Below are 25,996 nucleotides of genomic sequence, written 5' to 3' on the forward strand. Positions count from 1 at the left end.
ATAGTTCTATTTAGCATGGCTAACGCTTTCCAAAGCTCCAACACCATATGGACTTTACTCACACCAGACAGGATGGGAGTCTTGCCAGCGCTTGAAACTTCTGCAGAGACAGTTGATATTGGCAGCACTGGATCAGGGACTACTGAGGCAGAAAGACTATTTATATGGGTGGAAAAAGGCCAAACAGAGTGAGCTGTATGCGTTACTCTAAATAATATAAATAAAAAACACAAATCCTAACAAATGCACACAAACACAGTATGATACACAAGCAGAAGACAAAGTGAATACATCAACTTTTTATATCATTTTACATTAGGAGGTGTCTATCAAATCAAGGACACATCTCTGCTCCTGGGAGTGATTTTGGATCCACAGGGAGGATAGAGGATAACATTAGGACATGTTCTGTTTTCTTCTCTTTTTGAGTTTCTGAAACTTACTCAGTTCCACTAATGAGGCCCGGGAATTCTGTATCGTCACCAAAGGCATCAATTGAATGGGAATGCCACGACTACTTTAATATCTCTGCTGGCGCCAGATGATGTTCTCATTTTAGTTGTAGATATGGAAACATTTCCTACAATTAAAAACACCCAGAGCGCTATGAATTTCCTTTAGCTAGCTTCTCATGTTATCTTTAATGTAATAATCCTTGACACTATAATACCCCAAGCCTCTTTCTGATGAATCTTGTAATCCAAATCTCTCCTCAGGTCTTATCACTACTAATTTAGTGGCTACATGATGTACTAGCAGAGAAAATGCTGAGACATTGCTGAGCCCAGAAGGAATAAAACACTCTCCAACTAGGCTTTTAAAGACGTAAAGGTCAGACAATGGACATCTTTAGCAATCTAGTAGAATTAACAGGAATCCCAGAACCTACGAATGTGCATTAAACTTTGGGCATGCATGAGGCTCCTCACAAGAACATGACCTAAGGGTGCGATTAACATTTATCTTATGAAGCATTTACTTTCTGCTCCAACACAGCAAGCCTTGTCAGGCTGCTCTCTCGCTCAATCCATCATCAACATCGCTAAAGCGGGAACAAATGCCAAGCTTCACATACTCCTTTTCATCTTAATAACTTTTGCGTTCAATAATTTCACACAGTTTAGTGTGTTATAATAGAACCCATATATTACCCAAATAAGAAAACCATTCAATGTGTTTTTTCCCATTCTAGGTGGATGTACTTAAGGCGGATATGGAAAGCGCAGAGTGGAAGATTTTGGAGAATTTGGTCCTGGAAGGAGTTCTGGACTCGGTGGGTCAGCTGTTGTTGGAGCTTCACCTGCACTGGGCGGGCTTTGAAGTGGGTGGCGACGACCCGACCGTGGTACGTTACTGGTTCAGCCTGCTCAAGGAGCTCGAGCGTGCCAACTTCCACCTCTTCCACGTCCACAGTGACCCGACCAAACCTCACCTCTTTCTGCATAAGAATGTCCTCAACGCCAGCAGTGCTTACACCCTGAGCTGGGTGAACACAGAGTGGAAGCCTTGAGGGAAGCCAGACTGAGTGACTGAACCAAAAAAAAAAGGACCGTTATCTTGTCTGGAACATCCTCTGAACGGAAATGTACAAGTTAGGAGAACAAGTTTTGTGTCAGAACACAAATTCTTGCTTGAGCACGTCTGTGCCCCAACAGGGCGCTCTTATCTGGTCTGACCTTTTTGCATAGCTGAAATCCTTGCTCCTACTTATCCTCCTGCTCTTCCTTTCTGGGATATAATGACCTCAGTCATGTAGAGGGGCAGAGTAATAGCCTCCAGAGGCTCTCTGTGTTCTACCTCATAGTGGCGGTGTTGTTGGCTGCAGGTCAGCCTCTGAGTCAGTCACCCGTCATCATCGTCCTATCTGCGTTTGGCTCGCCGAATACTTGACGACCTTTCCAGTTTACAACAGTCTGTGCAGACCACAGCCCGCTCAATATAGCATTAATGGATACGTGATGTTAAAGTGGGTACGTAGATGAAAGATCCAGCCACACTGACAGCAAGTGAATATTTGTGGGAGGCAATTAAAGCTGCTTAAACAGTAAGACAATGAGAGGAGGAATGTGGGAAATAAACGGAAAAGGATGGGATCTTTCGAATAGAAGCTTCCCTGCAGCTAAACTCTGATATGACTATCTCAAAAACAAAATGCAAAAAGAATGTGAAGAATGTCACAGTGATTTGTTCAGTGTATTTGTTGGACATTTGAATGAGGATGTGAGGGTAAGTGTGTGTGTGTGTGTGGGAGACAGACGAGTCATATTGCAGTTTGAGTTATAGAAAAACAGCAATTGAGATCCACACATAAGCATTTTGTGTAACTGTCACTTTTCCTCCAGTTCTCTTCTGGTGTTTGATTGGCTTTACTCCACTGTCTCGACTAACAAAGGTACATCAGAAAACATAGCACTGAGCTGACAACCTCAAAAAAATAAACCACATTTAAAATTGAACCAATTCATGTTATTTGCCAAACATTTTGATGCAGTTCAATAAATAAAGGAACCAATGCTTCATTTTCTTAAGACAAATTTACAGAATGTTTATTTCCACAAAGGGATGTCAACTGAAAGTTAAGAAAAATGCAGAGGTATACTACACATTACATTACCAACTAAAAGTAAAATAAAATATTTAAAAAATGCCAAAGCCCCCCTCTCATAGGCCGTTTGCAGTAGAAGCTATTTGTATAAGTATGATTGTGGTCATCTTTGTACACAAAATACATGAGGACATATTTTGAACTGTCATGACTGGATACAAAAATATGCTGCTACAATAAGACTGGATACCAGCCCTGTGGCTTCCACTTCCAAAATTCAAAATCCATGGGACGACCGGTCCATTTCTGTCCGTCTATATCCAAATTCTGTCCACCATTGAGCAGAATTCCTCTCCAAATACACACAAACACACACAAATATCTAGTCCCAGAGTTTGATTTGTCCATCCCAACCGCAGGTTATAACCTTGGAGGTTTCATGCGGATGCCACAGTGCGCTGATGCACACCTTGTCATGAGCCTTGATCCTGTGGTAAAGCTTAGTGGTCTTCCAATCCCAAATGTTCAGCTTTCCATCAGCATCTCCTGACACCACATAGCTGTAAGAAAGGAAGAGGTACAGAAAAAAACAGAGAGGGAGAGGATGGAAGGTTGAGTGCTTTGCTAAAAATGACTTATTTTCCACTTCACCTGCCAAAAGGTGGGAGTCTGAATTTTTGGTATTTAGTCTAGCCAGGAGTTGCAATGTTGCCATGGATACTGAAAGGAGGTTAAGGCACCTACTTGCAGACGTGGGTGGTAGTGGGTGCGAAGAGGGGACAAACAGGTTTTAATGGGAGTTTTGGCTAAAATTAGGGTGCTGGACTGTCCTAGTTACATTGGATAATACAAATTTCCACAGTTCTTCAGCAAATGGAGGCATTTTACAGGACAGCAGCCAAGCAGAGGTATTCTGTATCTGAGTATAACGAGCATCATTCAGTATAATGCTGTCTCACTGTGTCTTGAACCTGTTCTACCACTATATTTTCCATTTAATGACAATAAAATGATTCTTCTATTGGTTTCTTTTGACGTTTTCCACTCAGTAAGATGGTTCTAACCCCCTTAAAGAAACAGACAAATCTCTGCTAACTGCATTTCTTCAGCATGTTTTCCTTAATCAGTTTTCTACATTAACAATTATTACTATTATTACAATCTGCCCAATACTCCCATTCATCAGAAAATTACACAATAAAAGGCAAGGCTTACCTCATGTCTGGGGAGAAGTCCACCTGGCAGGCATAACCAGCCACCATGTGGCCCTTGAACACTTTCTTTTTGTTCAGTCTGAAGCGGTTTTGGGCTCCAAAGATCAGAATCTGGTTGTCCATGGACTGGCACGCTAGCCATTTACCTGGGGTTAGAAATAAATAGCATGTAGCTAACAGCTAATCTCAAGTGGTGCATCAGAGGACTTCATTACTTACAAAATCATGGGAAAAAATCTAGTAAATCTAGCAGTTAGTGTTAGCAGTAATAATTTTACAGGTTGTTACAACAAGGTTAAAGGTCTCCATTAGCATTCTAGTTTGTCTCATTAGCATGTTTCTGTAAAGCCAAATGTTGAACAAGCAGACACTGGGGAATCATGATGCTGCCTGACACTACTGTCTGCACTGAAACTGGCAGTGAAAAAACTCTGATCTAGAGCGACAGTAGAGTCAAATCTATTAAACATCAGGAACATGATAATTGGTTGAAATAGGCCTCAAGGACAGAAATCAAATAAATAACCAAAATGTGGAAATTTGAGTTTGAGTAGCGATACAGTGAAAAGGGCATGGACTTGTCATCCTGCCATCATTAGAATAAATAGATTGAGGCAATTTAGAAGAAAATAAAAAGAGGCTTTTCATCAGTGACAGCTCGGCTTATGTCGACTATACAGAGCATTTCAGCTCCTGACAATGTTACAGCCTCAAAGTCACAACACAGTGATAAGAGGCAGCACTTCAGTGTCAAAGCATTACACGACTCACTGCACTTCTTGAAAGGAAACATGATGAAAATTATTAATGTGGTATGAGAAAGAGAGCCAGAGTTGGTGTGTCCTCTCGTTACAACCTCCCTCACAAACCCTAAATGAAAAAGATTGTCCACAAAGGTCAAATGCAATACGTGCAGGAGAATGGGAACAACTTGGCCAAATTCAGCAGTGCGCTCGGGCTCTGTCTTTCGTTTAGATGGCAAGAGTCGACAGAGAGGAGAAAATAGGAGAGAGGCTGTGGATGCTGTGCCAAGGGGGGCTGGGTGCCATTTAGGCGTGAGAGAAAACTGAATGGTCTCCCACTGAGAACACATTCATTATTCACACGCTCAAGAGAAACAAACCGTGTTGGCACAAATAAGAACGCTGCCCAAAGCAGGGATGAGGCTAGGGGGAGTGTAAGGGAGAAGATGAAAGGGAGAAATTAAAGAAGGTAGAGAGGGAAGGAACAGATGAGGACAGAAGAGCTGAGTCTGATGTTAGCTGAAACCGATGGAGTGCAACAGGGAATTATTGAGTCAAATGAAAGAGTTTCATTCAATGTTTACATTAAGAGTTGACCCTAAAGCAGTTGCATTCATTTACTTTGTATTGAGCATGAACACCCTACAGCAGTCAATACTATAAAGTACAATTCTAGAGTCATTGAGTATTGAGTGACATTTTCATTTAGATAACTTGAGGTGAGAGGTGCTAGTTTTTACCTCGCCCAAATGTAACCTTACTTGGAGCCTAATTTAGCCCCCTTCCCAACAATCTAGCATGACACAGGTGGTACCGACAGATTCCTAAGATCTACTTGTGTCATATGATAATGGAGATACTGTCAATAAGGATCAATTTGAGAATTTTTTAATTTTTTTTCCCTTAAAATACATCTGCACAGTGCCTACAGCAAGTCCATAGCTTTGAATATATGTTGGAAAACATGCTTATTTGCTTTGAGTTAGAGAAGATCAATACCACTCCCACATCTAGGAAATAGGTAGCAGCAATGCTAAAGCTCACTAATTAACAAATGATCTTGTGCTCAATCCAAACAAAAAGTATATTGTAAAAACATCAAGTTGTAGCAGTATGGTGAGTTATGTGCCATACTTTTTCTTGGTCATGCGCAGTGACTTCTTGGTAACCTCACAGTTTTGACAAGACCCCAGGAAGTTTTTTTTAACCTAGGTAACTTTTACCTTAGAGCCACGTTATCTGTTTTCCCTGCTTCTAGTCTTTAAGCTAAGCTCTTCTCCAGGTGGCACTTTCATATTTACCGTACAGATATGAGGGTGGATTCATTCTATTTATGTAGGACGTAAGTAGGTGTATTATCCAAAATATTGAACTATTAATTTGACTAAATAATATTTATAACAGCTTTCCTTTTTATACAATATCTTACCGTTTCTGTATATTATCTGTAGATGGAAGAGAGCATCTTTTCATTTCAAGCTCGAACATTAACATCAACAGAAATATCACCAAAAAAAGGCAAACCAGCTGTTGGTTTTTTTTGTTTTGTTTAAACCAGTGCAGCTTCTCTCATCCCTTGCTGACATGTCATTAATTGAAACTGCTGGCTGCTGTGTGCTCCACAGTTCAAGCCTAACAACACTGTGCATCAAGGAGACATTAAAGTGTTTTAATAGAGCTCAATGGGCGGTTTGTGACAGCTGGCATACCTACAGCAAATAAACAAAGCACTGGAGATGGATTGTGCTTTATCCATCCATCCATCTATCAATCTATCAAAAATGCTATGATCTTGCCCGGACTGGATCTCGACATCCCCCATACATAACATAGATGACACAAAGCCTGCCTTGCTTTTATTCGTTTGAGCAATGACCAACACTGGAAGGTATGAATCGACTGCAATCTGGTAATATGAGTTTAGGCTCCCCAGAGCCTGTTTGCCTGATTGTGTCTTTGCGAGCGTTTTGTCATGATTTGACTACTTACCGTTGGGAGAGAGCGTCACAGCTGGCATCGAGTGCATACTTGGCTCAGCGATGTACTTGAAGTCCACAGGGATGTCCCTTAAAAAAAGGCAAAGCACTGTGAGGACACTTAACGGGTTAAACACTAGATGAGAGCAACCTGAGCAGCCCTGAAGCAAGAACCAATCAAAAGAAAAACATTCACCAAGCTGTGTAGTTTGTTTGCTATTGCAGCTGCTTATTCCATCTCAAAGATGCTTGTTACCGCAGAGAAAATTATGAAAAACCAGGGAGGATCACCATTTCAGCTACAGTATGTAAACAACTCCATGCAATCTGAAAGGAGCTTTTGATGCTGCACCGCGTCTGTTCTGCCATCCAATTATTTATTAATCCCTTCTTCGCTCTTTCACCCTGCGCCTCCCTTTCTTTTATGCTCGATGTCTCTGTTTTTGGACAGATAGGAAACTACACGGCTAGATGATCTTAAGCAGAAGCCATGTCTCTATCTGAGATGAGTAACAGCTGAATCAATGTGTTCGCACATATGTACAAAACGGAGGATGGTCTTTTCAAAGAACTAAAGACAAGAGTTAAACGAGAAATGCAAACTCTTGTACACATCAAACACAATTCATGCACAGACACAGATAATAAAAAGGGGCATCTGCGTTTGTCAGAGCAAATGTCTGCAGACACGTCAATCTACATTCTGAAACCATAACAAAGCCATAAGATCTCTTCTTCTGAGAAAACAAACATAACCAGTGTGAATGTTCTGTTGTCTGGAGAGTGGTGGGAGAGTGAGAACATATGGCAAACAATCTATACACTGGGGATACTCATGAGTGATATATTGTCCTTTCACATTTATCAAGATAGAGGACAATTACAAAAACAAAAAAGTATTTTGTATGTTTTAGATGTGAACTTTTGTTTACCAGGCTTCAAATCTGCAGTAAGGTTGAGGTTATGTTTTGGAATCAGCCTGCGGGGAAAATGGCAAGACGGAGAGGGGGAAATCTCTGAGCTTCTCTTGAGAGGGAAATGAAACAGACTGTCTTCGTTTGTTATTTGGAACTAATATGAAAAGAGGATTTCAGAAAACATAATTACTATTGACAAGAGTGAATTTACTTTTTTTTTCATTCAAATGATTGCCACACTTCTGCTTTGGAATAGTCATTATACTGATGGGAAAAATATTTGCATAATGTTGAATTTGGGTTGGTAGGGTACTTTTTAAAAAGATCGAACCATGATGAAAGTCAGTCTTGAGGGAAATCGAGTATTTGGATGACATGGCAACAATGTCCTTTGCTTTCCTCTCTCTCTCTTTCTAAATCCTTTTTTCCCAATCCATCATCATCCTGAATGTCCCTCCAAGCCCACAGTTTTATCGCTCTCTGAACGATGTCTTTATGACCTACAGCTAATTCTCCTTGATGGCAGAGCAGCACATTTCATATTGATTGCAATCATTCTCTAACACATGCACCAACTCTTCAAACCTCTGCTACTGATAAAGTATTCTTCCCAGAAAACTTGTGTGCACGTGTGTGAATATGAGGATGGAATTTTGAATTGAGAGTAGGTGTTTGCCCTGTGATGTCAATGACCTTGATGTCAATGAATGATTTTTATGCCTCATAATCTTTTTCAAGCATTTCCTCACTTTGCCCTTCTCTGCCAATCTCTACCACTACTATGCGGAGATATGAGACTGTTCTGGTAAATTCAGCCTAATGCCGATATGCAGCAGCTCTCACGAGAGGGTTTAGCTAAAGCTGAGAGCCAGGTGGTGTCTGTGGGAGAAAGAGGGACAGTAAAGCTACTCTTTGGCAAAGCATAACACTTGCCCGTTCGCTCCCACGGTACACTAAAAAAGCTCATTGGAGACCCCAACCTCCCCCTCCATCCTCTTCCCTCCTAAACGAGCATACAAAGACTCTTGGGATGTGATTCTTTTGCTTCATGTTGTTCTGTCTTTGAGATTGTTAACATTTTTTACTATAGTTAATCCCCATCTCTCACACGAAATGGGGAGGCGAGAGCAAAAGAGAAAAACGACACAAATGGTCATCCTTGAATAAAAAGCCCCCCTTTCATGAATTCAAGGAAAGCCTCTTTTATCAGCTGGTCTTCAAATATTTATAATTCTTTAGCAATAAGAATTCCACAACACAGGATCCACAGCTAATCTGCGCGTCATTCTTGGTGGTCTCTCGATTGGCCAGTGAGCAAAAACTGCAGTAATGAAAATATCTGAAAAGATTTAGTGACTAACACAAGTGCATGTTGTGATTTTGCAATTGCTAGGGAAAGGAGGGAAGATTTTAAAAAGGAAAACTTTATCTGACCTGCCAGTCATCCCAGCACTTCTTCCTCCCGATAACTGAATTTGTGGAACCATTTCAAAATGCTTATTTATTAAAATATACAATTGGCAGCAGGGACTGGGCTTACAGGGGTTACTGCTGGAGTATTGTCAAAGCACAATGTTAGCTCCAGGGGAGGAAAAAAAAGAAACTCCCAGTGCAACAGATGCATGTAAAGCAGGCACATCGTGGCAGAGGCTATGACTCAGAGCAGATTAGTAGCACAGCTGGGTGAGCTTTGTCCAAGACAGGGTCGTCTGGAGGGTTGGTGATGTATATTCTTCTTATGAACAAATAATGTAAGGAGAAGTGAGCCGTGCACGAGGATGTCTTCAGAGGGCGACAGGATATACTGAGGATATATTGTTTGTTTTTCAAATGTTTCTTCTGAGACTACTTCTTTTTGAGATTACACAAAACAAAAAGGCACTTGATGTCACCATGATGTATCTGTATCACAGTTACATGTCCCCTGCAAACTATCCTCCTACCACGTCTACTGCATTTGCAGATGTCTAATCACACTAAATGCTCTCTAGAAATAAACAAATAATGAATCCCTGCTTCAAACTCATATCATTGATGAATTTTGGCCAAATGCAACCACGGTCTTCCAACACTCATATACTGTACAATCAAATTCAAAACACTGCATTAGTGCTTCAGGCTGTAGTCTGTACTTACCACTCCCAAACTCGAAGACTCTTGTCATCCGATGTGCTGACAAACCGACGGTTCTCATCAACAAAGGTGATGGTGTTGACGGCTCCCAGGTGACGGTCATACTCCTGAACCACCTCACCTGTCCTGATGTCCCACTGATAGAGAGAGGAGGTAAACACATTTTTCAATGACAAGTCGGAACTAAATATAGTGTCAAACGTAAAACTAGTTTCACTGCACATTTCCATGCTCTTACTGTAGTGAAAACAACTTTAGATACGGCAGGCTTGGCTTGACTGCAGTTGTGTGATGAGAGTGATTACCTGTCAAACACGCCTCAGTCTTGAACATTATTCATTTTTTAAACATTATGCACACATTTAAAAGTAAAGGAAAGACAAATACATAGAAACATCCCCAGGAAACAAACGCATTTCTGTCCAGACATATTTTACATCCAATATTAAATTCATGCTCTCTCTTTATTTTAATTATCTTAGCCTTTGGCTGTTCACAGGATCTGCTGTCTATTCTCAAAGCCCAGAAGAACGCTGCATGATTTAATAGCAACCCTAATTATTGTGCCAGATATTGTGATAGTGACTACTGTTCATCTGAACAATTAGGGGACAAACTTTGTGCCAAATCTTGACACTCAAGCAGATGCTGCTGAAAGTAAAAAAAAAACAAGAACAAAAACTCAACAGTTCCATATTAGTTAGTCCCAAACTCCATGATCAGGAATTGTGGGATATAATATTGCCAAATCAGATGACAATCTATCGAGATAAAAATCCAAACTTTCATCTGTAGAGGTTCAGGCTTACTTGTTTTAAAAACTGTTGATATGATATTGTAGTGTTTTAAGTTGATCCCCTTGCCTCTCTTCCACCTGAAATTGCCCCTGATTAATGACTTGCTCTAGTCCTGTCAGCCACTGAACTTCTAGCCATGTGCACACAAATACACACACCAGTGCCAGAAGATGAGACGGGAGTGCATTTCATGCTCCTGTGGGCACAGGGGGCATACACAGACATTTGTGCGTGCATCTGCTTGGTCAACTGGGAAATATTCCTGAAGTGACGGCGGGAGCTGAATTGAATTGCTCACAATGCAGCACACACAAACTTTACCTGAACAATCTTCTTATCCGACATGCCGGCCACAAAAAGGCTCTGTTTGTCCTCGTCTGGGTTGAACTTAACGCAGTACGGTACCTTCCTGTTGGTGAAACGGGAGATGCACTGGCCTGTGGAGGGATGCAAAAATGAAACTCAGAGCTCCAGAATAATCCACAGTGGCTTTTCAGAGAGGTACACTCAAGTTGTTTAAAATTTGGGGACACAGACTGCAGCTTTCAACGCTGTATACTCTGTCCCTGCAGGCAGCGACAGCTCAGCCGTAACATAGACATTTCAGTATTTTTTTGTATTCATTCAGCAGAGGTGAATCACCACAGGAATGATGCCACCACCACTGCTGGAGCTGAGAGAACAGGAAATTGGAAATAACTGCAAAACCAAGAGGCCCTTAGGATAAGAATAGAGGCTTTTCATCAACATTATTTCTGCATTACATTCACTGTTTAACTAGAACTGGGACAAATCTAGAATAAATACTAAAATTCCCCCCTATGCATCACTGCCAAATAAAGCTGGAGAAATGAAACGATGGCTGTCATTTTTACTAAACAAACCCTAATTAACTGGTGGGAACACATTGTAACTGTGTAGTAATTTAAGTAACAGAAGTATTTGGCTGATGTGGCTTCAAAGGACATCCTGTTCAGAACAAGTGGGGGGTTTAACTCTTCTCTGCCCTCTGCTGGATTGGCACAAATGAATTGAGAGGGGTGGAAATGGAGATATGCGCAGTGGGGGAAGATTACAGGGAACCATGTGACACCAGTGAAATCAAGGATTCTACATTGTGTAGATAGTTCAGAGTATAGCACAAGAGGATGTTACTTCTCAATATGTCTTGAATATGTCAGCCCTACAAGATCATAATAGGTCTATTCGGGAACTAATGTTGAATTAACATATGTATTAACAGAATACTGGATTCATTCAGATACACATCTGTAGGAAAGATTACGGGAAAACCACTGGCCCGATTTTTTTAAAGTTGGGGGTGATTTAATCCAATTTGGAGCGGATTTGAATCACGGGGCATATACTCAAAGCCCTTTTCACTTTGGTTAACCTTGCGAGATAAGGCATTTGTGCTTCATTCATGTGGCGTTGGAGTAATCATAGAATTTAGCTCCCAACTAGGAAAATTCAAACTTCAACATGTGGGCATACATTGGTGGAGCTCTGCATTCTCTGAGTACCCTTCTAGTTTTTATCATCTATTTTTTTGCAGAGTACTTTCCTTATTCATCGATGAATCACTTATTTGAAATTAAAAAAATACCCTTTACAATTTCTAAAGCCCAAGGTGTCATCTTCACTGCTTGTTTTGTCTGACCAAAAGTCCAAAAACACATCATCACTAAAGAAAAACAAGCCAGAACAGAATGTTTAGTTTTGCTTGAAACATGATCTAAACAATAAATCCCTTATTAGAGTGGATAGTGGATCTGCATCCAAATGGAAGGGCGGATGCGTAACACATTGGCTGGAACATATTTCAGACCTTCCAGAAACATGCTTCCAAGTTCTGCAAATAAACCTTTGTTTCAAGCGATTATACAAGGAATCAGAGGTCTGTGCTGTCATTTACAATTATTAAACTAGACTGCACTAGTGTGATAGAATTTGTACTATACTGTTGTAGTAAACGATTCATGGGGGTCATCTCAACAGTTTTATGAATCATCAACAAAAGGCTGTGTGACCAAAAGAAAAGAGTGTTGACAGCAGAGTGGTAGAGCCTACCTGTCTCAGTGTCCCAGAGTTTCAGGTAGCGGTCATAGGCAGCGCTGAGGAACTGGGTCCCACTGTTGTTGAAGCAAATGTCCCGCACTGCTTTGCTGTGGCCTAACATAAGCAGAAGAAATATACACATAAATTACAAACAAATAAATACACACTGGAGAAATTCCCCCACTCTTGTTGCCATGTTACCCAGCTGCCTCCTAATGAAACCCAATTCATCCGAGGAATGTGAAAATCTGGTTCAGGGAATTAGGGGTGCTGTGGAAGAAAGATGACGTGGGCTGTGGGAGACGGGCGAAATGGGAATCTTTAAAATGAGCTTGGAGAGGAAAGAGGATGAGGAAGAAAAAAAGAGTACATGCTCCCTCTGTCCTTTCCACTGTACTCCACCTTTTCCTATTATCTTCCTAATCCCAATCTATGCAACCCTTCTGCCTTTTTCTCATGCAGTGCAGGTGATGCGAGGCTCCCGTGAGATCAGCGGATGCAGAGGCTTCCCTTGTTAAAACTGTCTTTTATCAGGGCTACACTGTTTCCACAGCGATAACAGAGCGTACTGAGGCTAAGAACCTGTCCGCTCGCTTGCTCCATCCAGCCTTGCTGGAAGACTAAACGGAACGCCTGTTGAAAGCCTTACTGGTGTCCCGTTCGGTATGCTTGTCAAGGGTTCGGGACACGTGTTTACCATTTGGTTTATGAGGTGCAGCGTAGCGCAAGCCTTCATGACCGCTGTCCTTTCTCGTAGCCATCTCAGTGCTACCGTCTCAGCGCGTAAAATACCAGCGAGCTAGGAGACTTGCTCCATGCGCTCCCTGTAGGAGCGCGGTTACAACCACGCTCCCGCAAGACACGCTCCCGCAAGGCATGCTCCCGCAAGGCACGCTCCCGCAAGGCACGCTCCTGCTGCACATGCCTCTTCTTCGCGGGTTTGTGAATCCTCTTGGCAACAGCTCACTAAGCTCTGATCTGTTGTTGTTCTCAATTGTTGCTGTCTGGTTAAATCCGTGGTTAAATCACCACATCAATGTCTCTTTCTACTCTGAAAAAGAAAGGTTGTCACAGAGAACCGCCAGTTCACCAGAGAATGGTCAGAAGTTTTTGTTTCTGTCACTGTGAAGCCTGTGTTTACTCTGATAAAATAAAGACAATATACTGTATGCACTCCTATGTCGCTACATTGTTTTACAATATCTATTAATGTGATGCTCATATTCCCCCCCCCCCCCCACTTCACTTTAATTTAAGACTGTTACAGTAATCTCTAAACAAGCTGCCTCGTTATTTCAGTTTTTGCATGATTGCAGGACGTGTTCTTAAGAATATCTGGTTAAAAAAAAAAAAATTATTAGGCTATAGATCTGATACATGGTATTTTTAGAATCTAAAAGAAATAAGAAAAAAACGTGACCACAAAACCGTGATATGAACCGAACAGTGGATTTTGTGAACCGTTCCACCCCTACTTGGGTGTGTGTGTGTTTGTGGCAGCAGATGATGAAAAGCCATCACTCTCTTCAAAACACAGCTTTATACTTTTCCCCAATTGAATGATTATTAATAATAAATTGACATCATCGTCTGCATCTCTGATGCGTCTCCAATTCATAAATCCCCAGCTGGTCACTCTCTGTCACTTTATCCACCCCTAAACTGTCTTCTCTCTTTGTGTATGCCAACTACTCTCCGTGTCTTGTGCCCTCCCTTGCCCCTTGCTCCCCTAGAGTCACTGGGCTGCTGAATTATGCATATGCTGTGAAGGAGCTGACAAGCAGAACCATGGCTGCAAACAATCTCTATTCAGTGTGCAGTGTCTGGGAAGAGTGTAAGAATGACCTATACACATTAGCCAAAACCCCCAAGACCCCATCTATTCCCAAAAATATATATACATCCCCACATTTTCTGACAACGGCCAGCAGAAGTGTCATTAGTTTTCCAGTAATGCTGAGCTCAGGGTCTGTCACTGCTGTGGATTTTCCGAACAGCTGCACGCATATCAGACCAGGAGCAATTTTGTGTCAACGTGTTTACCAATGATCCATTGCTATTTATAAAATCTTATAAATGGTGAATTTCATAATATTATGTTACCATATCAGACAATTAATTAGCATATATCACATTTTTCCATCAACATTTAAAATCACTTACCAATAAACGTCCGTATACACCTTCTCTCTCCATACACTTCCCACAGCTGTGGAAAAAAGGAGGTCAAACTACAAGTGAGCACGGATTTGTGATACCCCCAACACATCATTAAATGAATCATAAAGAATGCATCAGGTTGATTGGGGTTAGCTTTTCATATTCTCAAAAGCAGTGCTGCACAATAAAACATTTAAACAAATAGCTGCCAATGTTACCAGCTAATAATAAAATATTTAACTGCATCTTTCAAAAAACACACAAATGTAATTATATTCATTCATGAACTGTGATGTTTTTCATGGCACCATGTTTATTTACCTTGATCTTACAGTCCATGGAGGAGGAGAGCAGAAGATGACCAGAGCTAGGAAATAGTCGAATAGCACTGACACCCTGGAAAACATACAGACAGGAGATATTGATATGAATTTAACCCTATATCCCTCCCAATCATGAGCTTGTTAATCTAAGGTATCCTTGTGTGTCTGCTTGGAGAGGAAATCATACTCCCATAGCTATGATTTATATTATCGCTAAAATGTTTATTAAATCATGTGTACATGTTTGGATTGGTGAGACACTTTCAGAATTGTTATCTATACTCTAGTGTTATATTTCCTACAGACTAAAGGAGCCGCTAACTGTTATGGAAAAGGCTGAACTACATCTAATTGTTTCCCATATAAAGCTCCTTAATTAAACATGGCCAGGTTATTGATATGAAATCAGTTCCTAAGGGAAGACATCAGCTGAATCATATTAGCCAGGGTAGATAGTGTGTGGGCGTGTGTGTGTCTATGTGCAGAGCATGCTGCATCTGTAATATTCATAGAAACTGTGATGACTTTCAAGTTACCAAACTTTTTCCAAAAAAATGTCATAAAACTTTGGTGACACTGTAAGGGCCATCCTCCATCTATTATCTCGACATCAGCACTTCCACGCGCTTATTATCTTTTCAAAACTCTTTGTATTTCAAATTAGACTCTGAAGGCGGTAGCTTCCTGCACAAAGTGGATAGGAGCCAATTTAAAACTTGAGTGATTTCTCTCTCCCTAAAGCACACTAGAAGATCTGAAACTTGAATCAGATCTTTCTTGGAATAACCCAGTGTTTGCCTCTATATTTGAATTTTAACAACGGCGTTTTAAACGAGACAGAATAATCTTGAATATGTCGAGGACAAGCAGCTCGTACACGGCTGCGTTATCATTTTATTCAAAAGTACCAGGGGGGGTTTTACCGACTGCCTGACAAATTCTTACAGGGACTGCATAATGGAATTTTCTCTCTATGTATACAGGCACTTATGGGACACTGCTCTTATTTTGCATTTCAGAATAATTTCAAAACGACACTAACTCGTTCCATCAACAAAGCCTGCATAGAAAATACATATAGCTGCAAGATCTATTCACTGGTACATAAAGAAGCAATTGTTGTACACACAGAGACAAATGATCTACAGTATGTCCTTCCCAACTGACCTTGGTGTGTCCAGACCAGACATGAATCTGTTTCTTAGGCAGATAACACTTGTCTGGAGCCTCTGCAGAACGCAGGTTGATGCCCACATCCTGTGGGACGTGGAGGTAGGACCTGCCCTGGTAATCATACATGTCTTTAACTGGGGGGACAAAAGGAGACAAAGCATAATGTAAAACAATAATGTAGCATTTGGATAGGTGTTTGTTAATGACACTGGACTGTCAGCTGCTCTTGATGTTCTTAAATTCTCAAAAGATTTGATTTGATAATCTATAATTCCATGACGTCTGGGCAAACTTCATCTGCCGAGGAAGGTTTGTGCGATACAATCAAACCTGACTAAACTTTCAATCTCAATATTTAAGCCGAAAGGTTCAATCTCAAAAGAATTACTTTGTACACTTCACTCACAATACAAACTATGATTTAAATCTGAAACACAAATCTGTAAATAATTTCACTGTGTGTTAACCATTGACATGTTTAAAGGGCCACAGTACCATGGAGAATAGTTTTCTCTTCTGCTGGAGAGTCTTCCTCGTTCTTTCCCTTCTTCTGCCTCTTGGCTGTGATCTCATCCAGCTCTTTCTGCTCTTCCTGTAAAATAAAATGAATCACTCCCTGATATTTACCAAACAGATTTGTTGACTGGGATACAGTGCCTAGGAAAGACTAAGGACACTCTCTCAATTGCATGCCCTGGTTTAAAGGGGATTACTCAGGGATACAGTTGTATTTTTTTGCTGAGAGCAAAGGGTTGTGTGTGTGTAACACAGGGCCATTGGTAATGCATGAATCAAGCTGAAATATACAAAATGCACTTTTTGGTGATTTAAAATCATCCAAAGAACAAAAATTTAAAAAACACCATCAGGTGTCTGGCCTTTTCCACCAGGAGGACGTTTCTCTGTGCTGGTCAACAGACAAACTTGTTTCTCTGCTGTTTGCTGATTCCTGTCTACCAACAACCAGCCGAACAGCAGGAAGAAAGCAGGGAAATGGAAAGGCTGGGCAAGCAGGGGGATGCATATTTGATCATTTATCATAATCAGATCATTTATATCACATACAACATGTTGTTTATATCAGTTGCACAGAGCGTCCTATGTGACCAGTGCAATTGGTTAACCTGAGCACAAAAAGGAAGCAGGCCGCGCCCCCCTCAATTACAGCCAATTCGGTGGGCGATGGAAACCCTGCCTTATGCCTCATTATAATATCAAGCAGTAAGCTGCTTCATTATGAAAACAATCTCAAAAACTCAGCTTCAATATTAGTATGTTATGTATTGAACAAAGCATTACCTCGGATGGTTTGGCCACATCTTTCTCATCGATATATTTTGCCCACGGCCCAAGGTAGTTGTCAATCTCTCCCGGATCTCCACCTTTGATCTTTTTCCGTTTCTCTGACTTTTTCTGACCGCTCTCAAACACAGTTAGGCCTGGAAGAAGAGCCACTAGATATTATAATTCTGTATCTCTCTTAAACAATACCTCATGCAGCATAAGACATACCAAAGAAAGTCTGATCTATACAGCCAGTTGCAGACAAACACATAAGAGAGAGGTGGGATAAAGAATTACCTTTATTTTTCTCAGCCTCATCCACTGCACCAATATAGCTACTAGCGGGGGTATGGTGTGTGTCAACAGATGGATCTAAAGCATAACCTATTAGCAGAGTGGAGAGAGTTGTAATATGGTCATTCAATTTCAGGGTCAATTCATTGACTGCCCAAGTTAAACTCATCAAACAGGTCAAAGATGAGCTCACCATAGGTAGAGAAGGTCCTCCTTTGCTGTTCAAACATAAAGTCATTGAGGTGAGCAGGTTCTGCATAGCCAGATAACATGTTCCTGGGGGCAGCCATCTGCTGGCTTTTAAATGGGTTTAGTGGTCCAAACTAAGAGGAAAAAATACAAAATCATTCATAACAATAAAAAATAAACTTGAATTGATACCTACAAGAAACTGCTGTTTTTGCGTGGTCTTTCTGTTTAATCTATATCTGATAAGCATGACTTCAATAACAACAGACTTTCTGATTTATGTACTAGTTTAGAAGGATTAAAGAAAAACAGGTAGAGCACTAGATTCATTCAAGTGGGAAGAAAGGTATAGTAAGATACAAAATACAATAATAGGCATAAACAATAAACAACTAACAAGTGGTACATCCAAAAATGTTTGATTGAGATGATAATTAATAATGTGTGATAATGGCTGCATTTCATTTTACTCAGCTAGATGAATCATATAAGCCCTCTTGAACAGGAAAATACAACTTATACACACGCGTAACATCTATTTACCATATTTGAGATAAGTACAACGGACAAAATGTCACTTAAAATCTAGCCTCATAAAACTGTTAATATTTGAGCCAGCTCCATTTGTCATCTACTAATTCTAAAAACTTACCTCTGGTGCAAACATGGTTTCAAATGTCGGATTAAAAGTGACTTCTTTCAATGAAGGGTCCAGGTGTGTGCCAGTCTCAACAGACTCCTAAAATGAAAATGTACAACTTAGTCTCACTTGTTTCACTCGCAACACAATACTAACTTGCTATTTGATGCGTCAGAAACCTGGAGTTAATACCTAAGGAAATTATGATAATGTTTTATTGTCTAAATTAGGAGTCTTCAACGTTTTTAGACCAAGAACCCCTTGGCTGAAAGAAAGCTGAAGCAGGGACCCTCTACTGCAAAAAATGTATTACATTGAGTTGCAAAATAAATTGGGCCTAACAGCCAGGGTGGCCTAAAACACCTATACACACACATCTTTTTAAGGTGCATACAATACTTAGATATTACAATGATCATTATTAACATATTCATATTTTACACATCATATGTTAATACACTTTGCATGGCTACCTAACCAGTAAGCCTACCATCAAGGTTGTGTAGGCCTAAATGTATGCATGTATTTATTTATTTATCTAACAAATTTATCTTTGCTAATAATAAGTTGCATTCATGTTAATCTATTTTTTCAGACACATTTTTGAGGGGGGAAAAAAAGGAAAGATTATCACATTTTGCCAGACCCCTTGCAGCAACTCTGAGGACCCCCTGGGGGTCCCGGACTTCCTGTTAAAGATATCTGTTACGGATTAGCTGGTTATTCTTTGAAATAAACCAACATCACAACGCTAGACGAACATCACAACGCTAGACTAACACGCAACACCCTCCTGCTCGACTCAGCGTTTCCCGCTAACGTTAGCTCGCATGGTTAGCTTACCTTAACGGCGACCTCGGGGGCAGAATTGAGAAGAGCCACAGACATCGTGGGTGCAGACTTTAGAGGTTTAAGATGAGCCAAGGCGTCCGGGTCCGCGGAGTCCATCGCCCCGGCATCGGTATTAGATTCAGACTCGTTTTCTGAATCAGAATCGCTGAAATACGAAACGAGGGAGGCTTTGGCGGTAGACATCTTGGATGTTGTGAATTCGCCGGAAGCAGGAGGGCGGTACTTCCGTTGTGACGTTAACCATCCGATGGAACTATAAACCTTATATAATTAACATTATATATATATATATATATATATATATATATATATATATATATATATATATATATATATATATATATATATTCATATGTCTTTATATCACTTGTATGTGCTGCTATTGTTTACCTGAATGTTTTTATATAAGCAATTTGTCAATAAAAATAAATAAAAGAAATAATTCCCCGAAAAATGTACATGTGAGTAGGCCTAAAAAAATATATTTTTTATATGCACTAAAATAATAGACCTAATGCAGTAGTGAAGTTAGATTCAGAATTAGCCTCAGCGAAAAAATCAATTAACAACTACGTTTTGATTTCGATAGTTGAAGAGGATCACCTCTTACTAAATATTGATTATGTTTTTTTTAGTTTTATTATTTTGCGTCATGTTGTAACCGGTTGTAACAGATTTAATCGATAACATAATGATATAGCCATAAACACCAGCATATAGTCACCTAGGTATATGATGGTCAGTATTTACATCTGTAAGATATTTTTAGATCTTAAATTAAAAATATATATTTTTATTTTTACATAATAAAGTCAATGCTGTATCATGAAACCATTGCACAGGAGATGGTTATTTTTCTAATTATATGATTTTTTTTTTAATGTACAGTGAGGGTTGAAATAATCCAATCAATCATATATCTCTAATGGTTTGGACAGCACATATAATGACGGTGTGCGATAACCAGCCAATACAGCGAGCGCGCACATCCGCGAGCCTCCCGAGAGCACAGCAGCAGTTGCATGTGGAGCTTGCTCGCGCCCCCAACAATAGAGTGGTAAGTACCATTATCCCCGGTTGTAACGGGGACATTTTCTTGCGAATAAAAGCCATTTCACACTCGCTACTTTGGAGATAACGTATTTATCGCATACGGGTGAAACTGGCGGGGATTTTTTTTGTTTTTTTGAACACGTAGTTAGCTTGAGCGGACCGGGTTTGACGCCAATTCCTCCGTTATCTACCCCGAGATTCCCTTCGGAAAAAAGGTGCCTGGGTTCTTCTTCTTCGCCGCCGCCGCCTCTTCCTCCAGGAGTACATTTGAGATCAGTACAATCATGGATCCGAGCCGGGGATTTAAATTCTTGGACGCGGTGGCATGCTCTGCTGCTCAGTGAGGATGGGAAGAAAATAAGAGGAATTTTAAACAAACGTATCAGGTAATTCTTTGGACACTGTGTACTTTAGTCGCATATTTTAACTTGAAAAATGTCACTTTGTTATTGCATCTCAGCACAGCAGCAACAAACATGCCTTAAAAACCGAGTCACCGTGTTGTAACATTAGACTTATTGGAGCTATTTGACTAATAATAACGGTCTTGGTAATTCAACACTGCCTGGCCATCCCTGGCTTACTACATTAACCCATTACACAGGTGACAAATGTGGCAGTGTTGACAGCGTTATAGGACTCTCAAAGTGGTCCAAACCCCTGTAAATGTACCAATACTGTTAAGTAATTAGTACATTAAGGACACATTTGTAACGGGACCGCTTACAGGGTGATACATTGCAAAGCTCCACATCTGCAGGAGCTCCGCAGCAGCGTCTTCTTGACATATTCAGGAATATATCATGTTGGTGAGAAACCGGGGAACAAATATTCGCCCTGCACTTTATCTAACGTTATCTAACGTGCCACATATCTCATCTTTCATGCTAGTTTTTGTTTTTTAATTACTCGTCGTATTTGAGGAGTTTCAGGTTGGTACAGTAAGATTAGGCGAAACCGCTGGCTGACGTGATTTTAATTTCCCTACTAAGAATGCATCGACTTGCCTCAGAGAGAGAGAGAGAGAGAGACAGAGAGAGGATAGGGGCTGGGGTCTATTCCAGCCAGCTTGGTTTGCAGTCATGGGGGATGGTAGCCTTCAGCCCAGTGAAAATCATGCTTTGTGAAATTCGAAACCTTCTTTGTACTACTTCAAGTGCAGTAAGAAAAGTGGGCATGATGAACAATGTTTTTGTGACTGTTGTGATCAGCTTTGAATACCTGCTGGCAGCTTCAAGGTATTCATTGCATTACATGATGCCGTCTCCGTGTGAGATGCTGTATGTATGGTATATATGGCTTACATTAAACTGACCATCTTTTCTGCAGTCTGTCTATTTAAACCCAACCGTGGAGAGCGTTGATGCTGCAGGGAACACTTTTGTCTACAGTGAAGCAAGCAGCATTATTTTAAAATACAGTAGAAGTAAAAGCCGTACGGTGGTGATGAATGAAACATGATCAGAGGCAGAGCCATTGATAAAAGTCTATGTACGCTGCTGTGCCACGGGAGATTAGTGGGGTATGTTTGTGCCTCTGATATATGAAAATGTTTAATGTTGATAATACAGACACAAAGAGAGACAAGAAGCAGGGCTAAGTGGGGTGCAGATAGTGATTGCATGTGATGTGTATATGAGTTGAAGGAGGTTAAAGAATTACTTGCCTGCAGGTCAGATCTTGATTGTCTCTCTAGAGGAAATGTGTTAGGTCTCGACAACATATCAATATCAACAAAGAGAAAGAGCTGATTCTTAAAAATATAGTTAGCCACACAGATCTATTACAACATTCAATGAAATGCATAAATAATATATCCTTTCTCTATTCTGTATATAGAGTATACGTTCCAGATAAACTGTATTATTGATGTAGAAAATGTAACGGTTACACATGTGAAAGCACCCAGACCCCTAAAACAAAATAGTCTTAGAGCCCTTGCAGCTGTAAAATTTGTCTGCAACAGTGGCATCCAAACTATCACATGACAGATTATAGGCTATAGTTTCACAACTGCTCAGAATGAACATATATTTGTGCATGAAACCTTATTCAGCCATATTGGCTGAATTGAAAGTTGTCTTCAAGATGACATCGATCACAACGAGTGATCAAATTCTTCCTCGCTCAGCTCTGAGTGGATGGATGCTTAAGGCTGTATGTATGTATGTATGTATGTATGTATGTATGTATGTATGTATGTATGTATGTATGTATGTATGTATGTATGTATGTATGTATGTATGTATGTATGTATGTATGTATGTATGTATGTATGTATGTATGTATGTATGTATGTATGTATGTATGTATGTATGTATGTATGTCTGCCTGCTTTGGCCTCAAATCACTGCTACTGTTTTGTTTTAGGCAAGATGATTTCAAGTGAGTTACCTCTTGGGGTTAACATGTTATTTCTAAGCTCACAGGAAAACCTTAAACACCGGTGAAAAGTAGAAAGTTGAAAGGTCTAAATCTTAAAAGTACTTGTTTTACCCGACAAATGACCTTACCTACAGGTGTGTTCCCAAAATAGCGCAGAGCATATTACCAAGGTTTTATCTGATGCTGCTTGTGAACTCTTTGCTGAGAGGGATGACATTCCTGCACAGTTTGTAGTTCTCATGTTTTTCTCTGTTTCAGAGGCCCTCGTGATAGAAGAGTTTTGGCATGCTTACTGTGGAGGCTTTTGGACCTCTCTTATTTGTTGACATGGCTCTGATCCACTGCCAGTCTTTGTCTTTTTTTCTAAGCCTAGCAAGAAGAATATCTCTCTTTCTGTAGCTCTCTTTTGTCTTTCTCCACAGAGGTGGAGAGGGGTGATTGGAGGACACACAGAATAACACAGGGCATAATGAAAGAGCGTATTGCGAGAGAAAGGAGAAGAGATGAGAGTAAAATGAGTGATGACTGCCTGGCACGAGGAGAAGGTTGGAAGAATGTCGGCCAGGGATTTTGGGAAAGGCAGAGAGAGAAACTGAACACATGTACGTGTGCAGTGCCCCGCTACGTGCCATTTAGTGGAGCCACAGACAGACCTCCTATCTCCCAGCTGTAAGGATGCACCAGAGACTCCGGCACACAGAAGCTATTGTTCTTCCTCTTGGCCAGGCCTACAATACTGCCTCTGTCCCTGGTCTAAACTGGCCTGACAGAGGGACACCAGGGCTCAGTTAGACTGGCGCTTCTTGTGTCTTATTGCCACTGCCTCCACCACCTCCGTCCCTGCTTTTACCATATATCTGTCCACCCTTGATTGTGACTTTATGCTCTCCTGGAGACTCTTACTGTAGCGGGAACTAACACAGAGGCGGTTTTGAGTATTTTGCCAGGTGTTAATAATACATCCGTCTGTGGACCACGATAGCGTCATAACCTTGCAATATACAGTCACCAAACTTTACAGGTGTGTAGTTGAGATCAAAGTGAAGGCAGAGTTCAAAGATGGGTGGGGTCCAAGCAAGGGTGCCAGAAGTAAAGGGGGTCATTACCCCCCCCCCCCCCCCCCCCCCCCACACACACACACACACACACACACACACACACACACACACACACACACACACACATTATGCCATTACCTTGATTTGGCATTGCAGTGGGTGTGAACCCATCACAAGATGGATATCTTTTTCTGTGATCACAGAGCCCCATCATTTTCCCTCTGTATATCCTTACAATATCATTAAGAAAAGTGTTGCATTACCTCTGCTACCTTTTTCACTCATCACTCTCCTGTAGTGTCAGTCACCTTTTATCACAAAATGTATTTCTTTGTCTCTTTTGCCTCTCTGGCTCCTTCATCTTCTCTGCTTCATTCTCTCACTGTCACCCAGGGAAGAGAGGGCGTGGATAGGGTCTGTCAGGGAGTTGACAGGATATCTCTAAAATAGACCTGTCAACCATTGCCAACAGGGCAAAAAAAGAAACCCCCCCCCCCCCAACACACACACACACACACACACACACACACACACACACACACACACACACACACACACACACACACACACACACACACACACACAGCAGGTCCTTACTCACTGTGATGCAATACCTCTGCTGCCAACTAGTGAGACCACAGCTGCCGTCTGAATGCATGCTAGAGTTCTGTCACTCACCACATCCCTTTAGGCTCTGATGAGTTCTAGAAAGGATTCGTTTTGCTTTTATAATGTTCAGCTTAGCCGGTATTTCGTATGTGCCAGTTGCAGCTTTAGCGACTAGAAAGTATGCTCATGCTTTCCAGCTTTAAAAATACAAGTATTTGTTTAGGCTGAGAAGCGTAGTCTAAATGTGGTTCAGAGTAGATAACGCAGTGCCAAACCAGAAAAGAAGAAGGGGAAAAAAGATTGAACCCTGCAATATTGGCTTACAATATATTGATAACAGACAACTCTCTCCTTGTGGGTTTATGGTAAGCCCTGACAACTCTTCAGTCAGTAATAGCCAGGTATTTAGGAAACGGAGCACCATGGTGTCCTGTAACTGACCTAGCACATTCTCTTCAGCTGAAAGCCAAAAATGAGCTTCACAATGGCATAAACTATGGGCCGCTGAGGCCACTCCCCAGGTGTCGTGTGTGTGTTTGGATGGTAATTGTAGTCCGATACCTTTCTCAGCACAATGTAGCCATGGTCTGCGCCAGGAGTGAGGGCTCTCCTTTGTAGCTGTGGGCCTAAGCACTGACATCGGGTTTGTGTGCAACTGGGTGTCTGTGTGTATACAATGTCAATAGTTAGGGGACTCGTGTAATATTCCTGCCCTTTTAGATTACAGTGTATTTCTGTCCTGTGCATAATCCTGCTCTAAATGCTGCCAGATGACATCGAAATGATCACTGCAGCAGCACTCAAAGCATGTGTTTGAATATGCAAAGTTAAACAAAGCTGAACTCCACCACGATGGGCAAAACAACATAGTATATATTATTTCTCCCAGTTTCGTGTCACTCCCTCTCTTTGAATATCCATGCCCTCTCTCTTGATTTCTGCTTTCTTCTATTCCCATTCCTCCTCTCTTTTACTGATGGGTTCTTATTGAGCTGGAACGGCCGATGCACCGGTCGCTGTGGTGATGTGTGATGATTGATGGAGGCTAGAGAAACGGGAAGCAAGTCTGCAGCTTGAATCCCTCGTGTCAGGAGTCAGACGTCCGTATTCAATTACAGACACGTTGCATTTTCATTAGGGTTTTCATAAGCACTCATTTTTCTTCTCAGTTCCTCTTCTTGCACTGGATAGGAGTAAAAGAAAAAGCAAAGAAGAAGTAAAGTGGTCAAGACAGTGAAGGATTAGAGACAAGAACAAAGTAGAAAATAAAAGATGCAATAGGCTTTTGTTTCAGGCACATAATGTACCACACAATTATTTTGGTTTATGTCTAACTCAAGACTGTTGTTGCAGTTAGCCTTGCTCTAATCTTCATGTGTGTCTACTATAAACAGTCTAAATGAAATAGAAATTATCTTTAAAAAATAGTCTTTAACAGGATGCCGAAGGGAATAGAAGAAAGTGCTATGAAAAGAGAGCAAGAGGGGAAGTAGCCTCTTAGTGTCCCGGTGTGTTTGTCCACAGTTTCACAGCAGGGGTGCCTGTGTACACAGACAACTGCTGCCTTCAATTAGGAGCCAATATTTGGCGGTT

At 40.9% G+C, this 25,996-nt stretch overlaps 3 protein-coding genes across 6 annotated transcripts in view; 2 read left to right on the top strand and 1 right to left on the bottom strand.

Moving 5' to 3' along the window:
- mettl24 (methyltransferase like 24) overlaps window positions 1-2,371 on the top strand; it is a 33,681-nt gene extending 31,310 nt beyond the window's left edge. The window contains exon 5 of the mRNA XM_083934376.1: window positions 1,193-2,371. Coding sequence (XP_083790502.1) covers window positions 1,193-1,510 — 318 coding nt within the window. The 3' untranslated portion in view covers window positions 1,511-2,371. The remainder of the gene's footprint in view (window positions 1-1,192) is intronic.
- Window positions 2,372-2,539: 168 nt separating this feature from the next.
- On the bottom strand, window positions 2,540-19,488 carry cdc40 (cell division cycle 40 homolog). The gene is made up of 15 exons (XM_083934375.1): window positions 19,290-19,488; window positions 18,459-18,545; window positions 17,811-17,940; window positions 17,621-17,707; window positions 17,339-17,478; window positions 16,535-16,631; window positions 16,034-16,173; window positions 14,865-14,939; window positions 14,547-14,592; window positions 12,396-12,497; window positions 10,647-10,762; window positions 9,532-9,665; window positions 6,492-6,568; window positions 3,761-3,905; window positions 2,540-3,105 (listed from the first exon to the last, which is right to left on the bottom strand). The coding sequence occupies exons 1-15, from the start codon at window positions 19,479-19,481 to the stop codon at window positions 2,928-2,930; spliced, it is 1,746 nt and encodes a 581-aa protein (XP_083790501.1). The 5' UTR covers window positions 19,482-19,488; the 3' UTR covers window positions 2,540-2,927.
- An 805-nt stretch (window positions 19,489-20,293) lies between these two features.
- Window positions 20,294-25,996, top strand: part of wasf1 (WASP family member 1) — a 57,221-nt gene continuing 51,518 nt past the window's right edge. For 3 of the 4 annotated variants that reach the window (XM_083934503.1, XM_083934506.1, XM_083934505.1), the window contains exon 1: window positions 20,637-20,737. The gene's annotated coding sequence lies outside the window, so the exon portion shown is untranslated. Of the gene's footprint in view, window positions 20,356-20,636; window positions 20,738-25,996 lie in introns of those variants that run through there. The other variant, XM_083934504.1, reaches the window with a different exon arrangement.

The sequence above is a fragment of the Echiichthys vipera genome, assembly GCF_963691815.1.
Source record: "Echiichthys vipera genome assembly, chromosome: 19".
NCBI classification, from domain to species: Eukaryota; Metazoa; Chordata; class Actinopteri; order Perciformes; family Trachinidae; genus Echiichthys; species Echiichthys vipera.

Excerpts from the sequence above, each read along its gene's own strand:
- cdc40 (XM_083934375.1), bottom strand. The coding sequence starts at position 19,481 with ATGTCTACCGCCAAAGCCTCCCTCGTTTCGTATTTCAGCGATTCTGAT. Across the intron at positions 3,906-6,491 it reads TGTGACGCTCTCTCCCAACG|GTAAATGGCTAGCGTGCCAG; the intron begins GTAAGTAGTCAA and ends TTCTAACCCCAG. Across the intron at positions 3,106-3,760 it reads GACTTCTCCCCAGACATGAG|CTATGTGGTGTCAGGAGATG; the intron begins GTAAGCCTTGCC and ends CCTTTCTTACAG.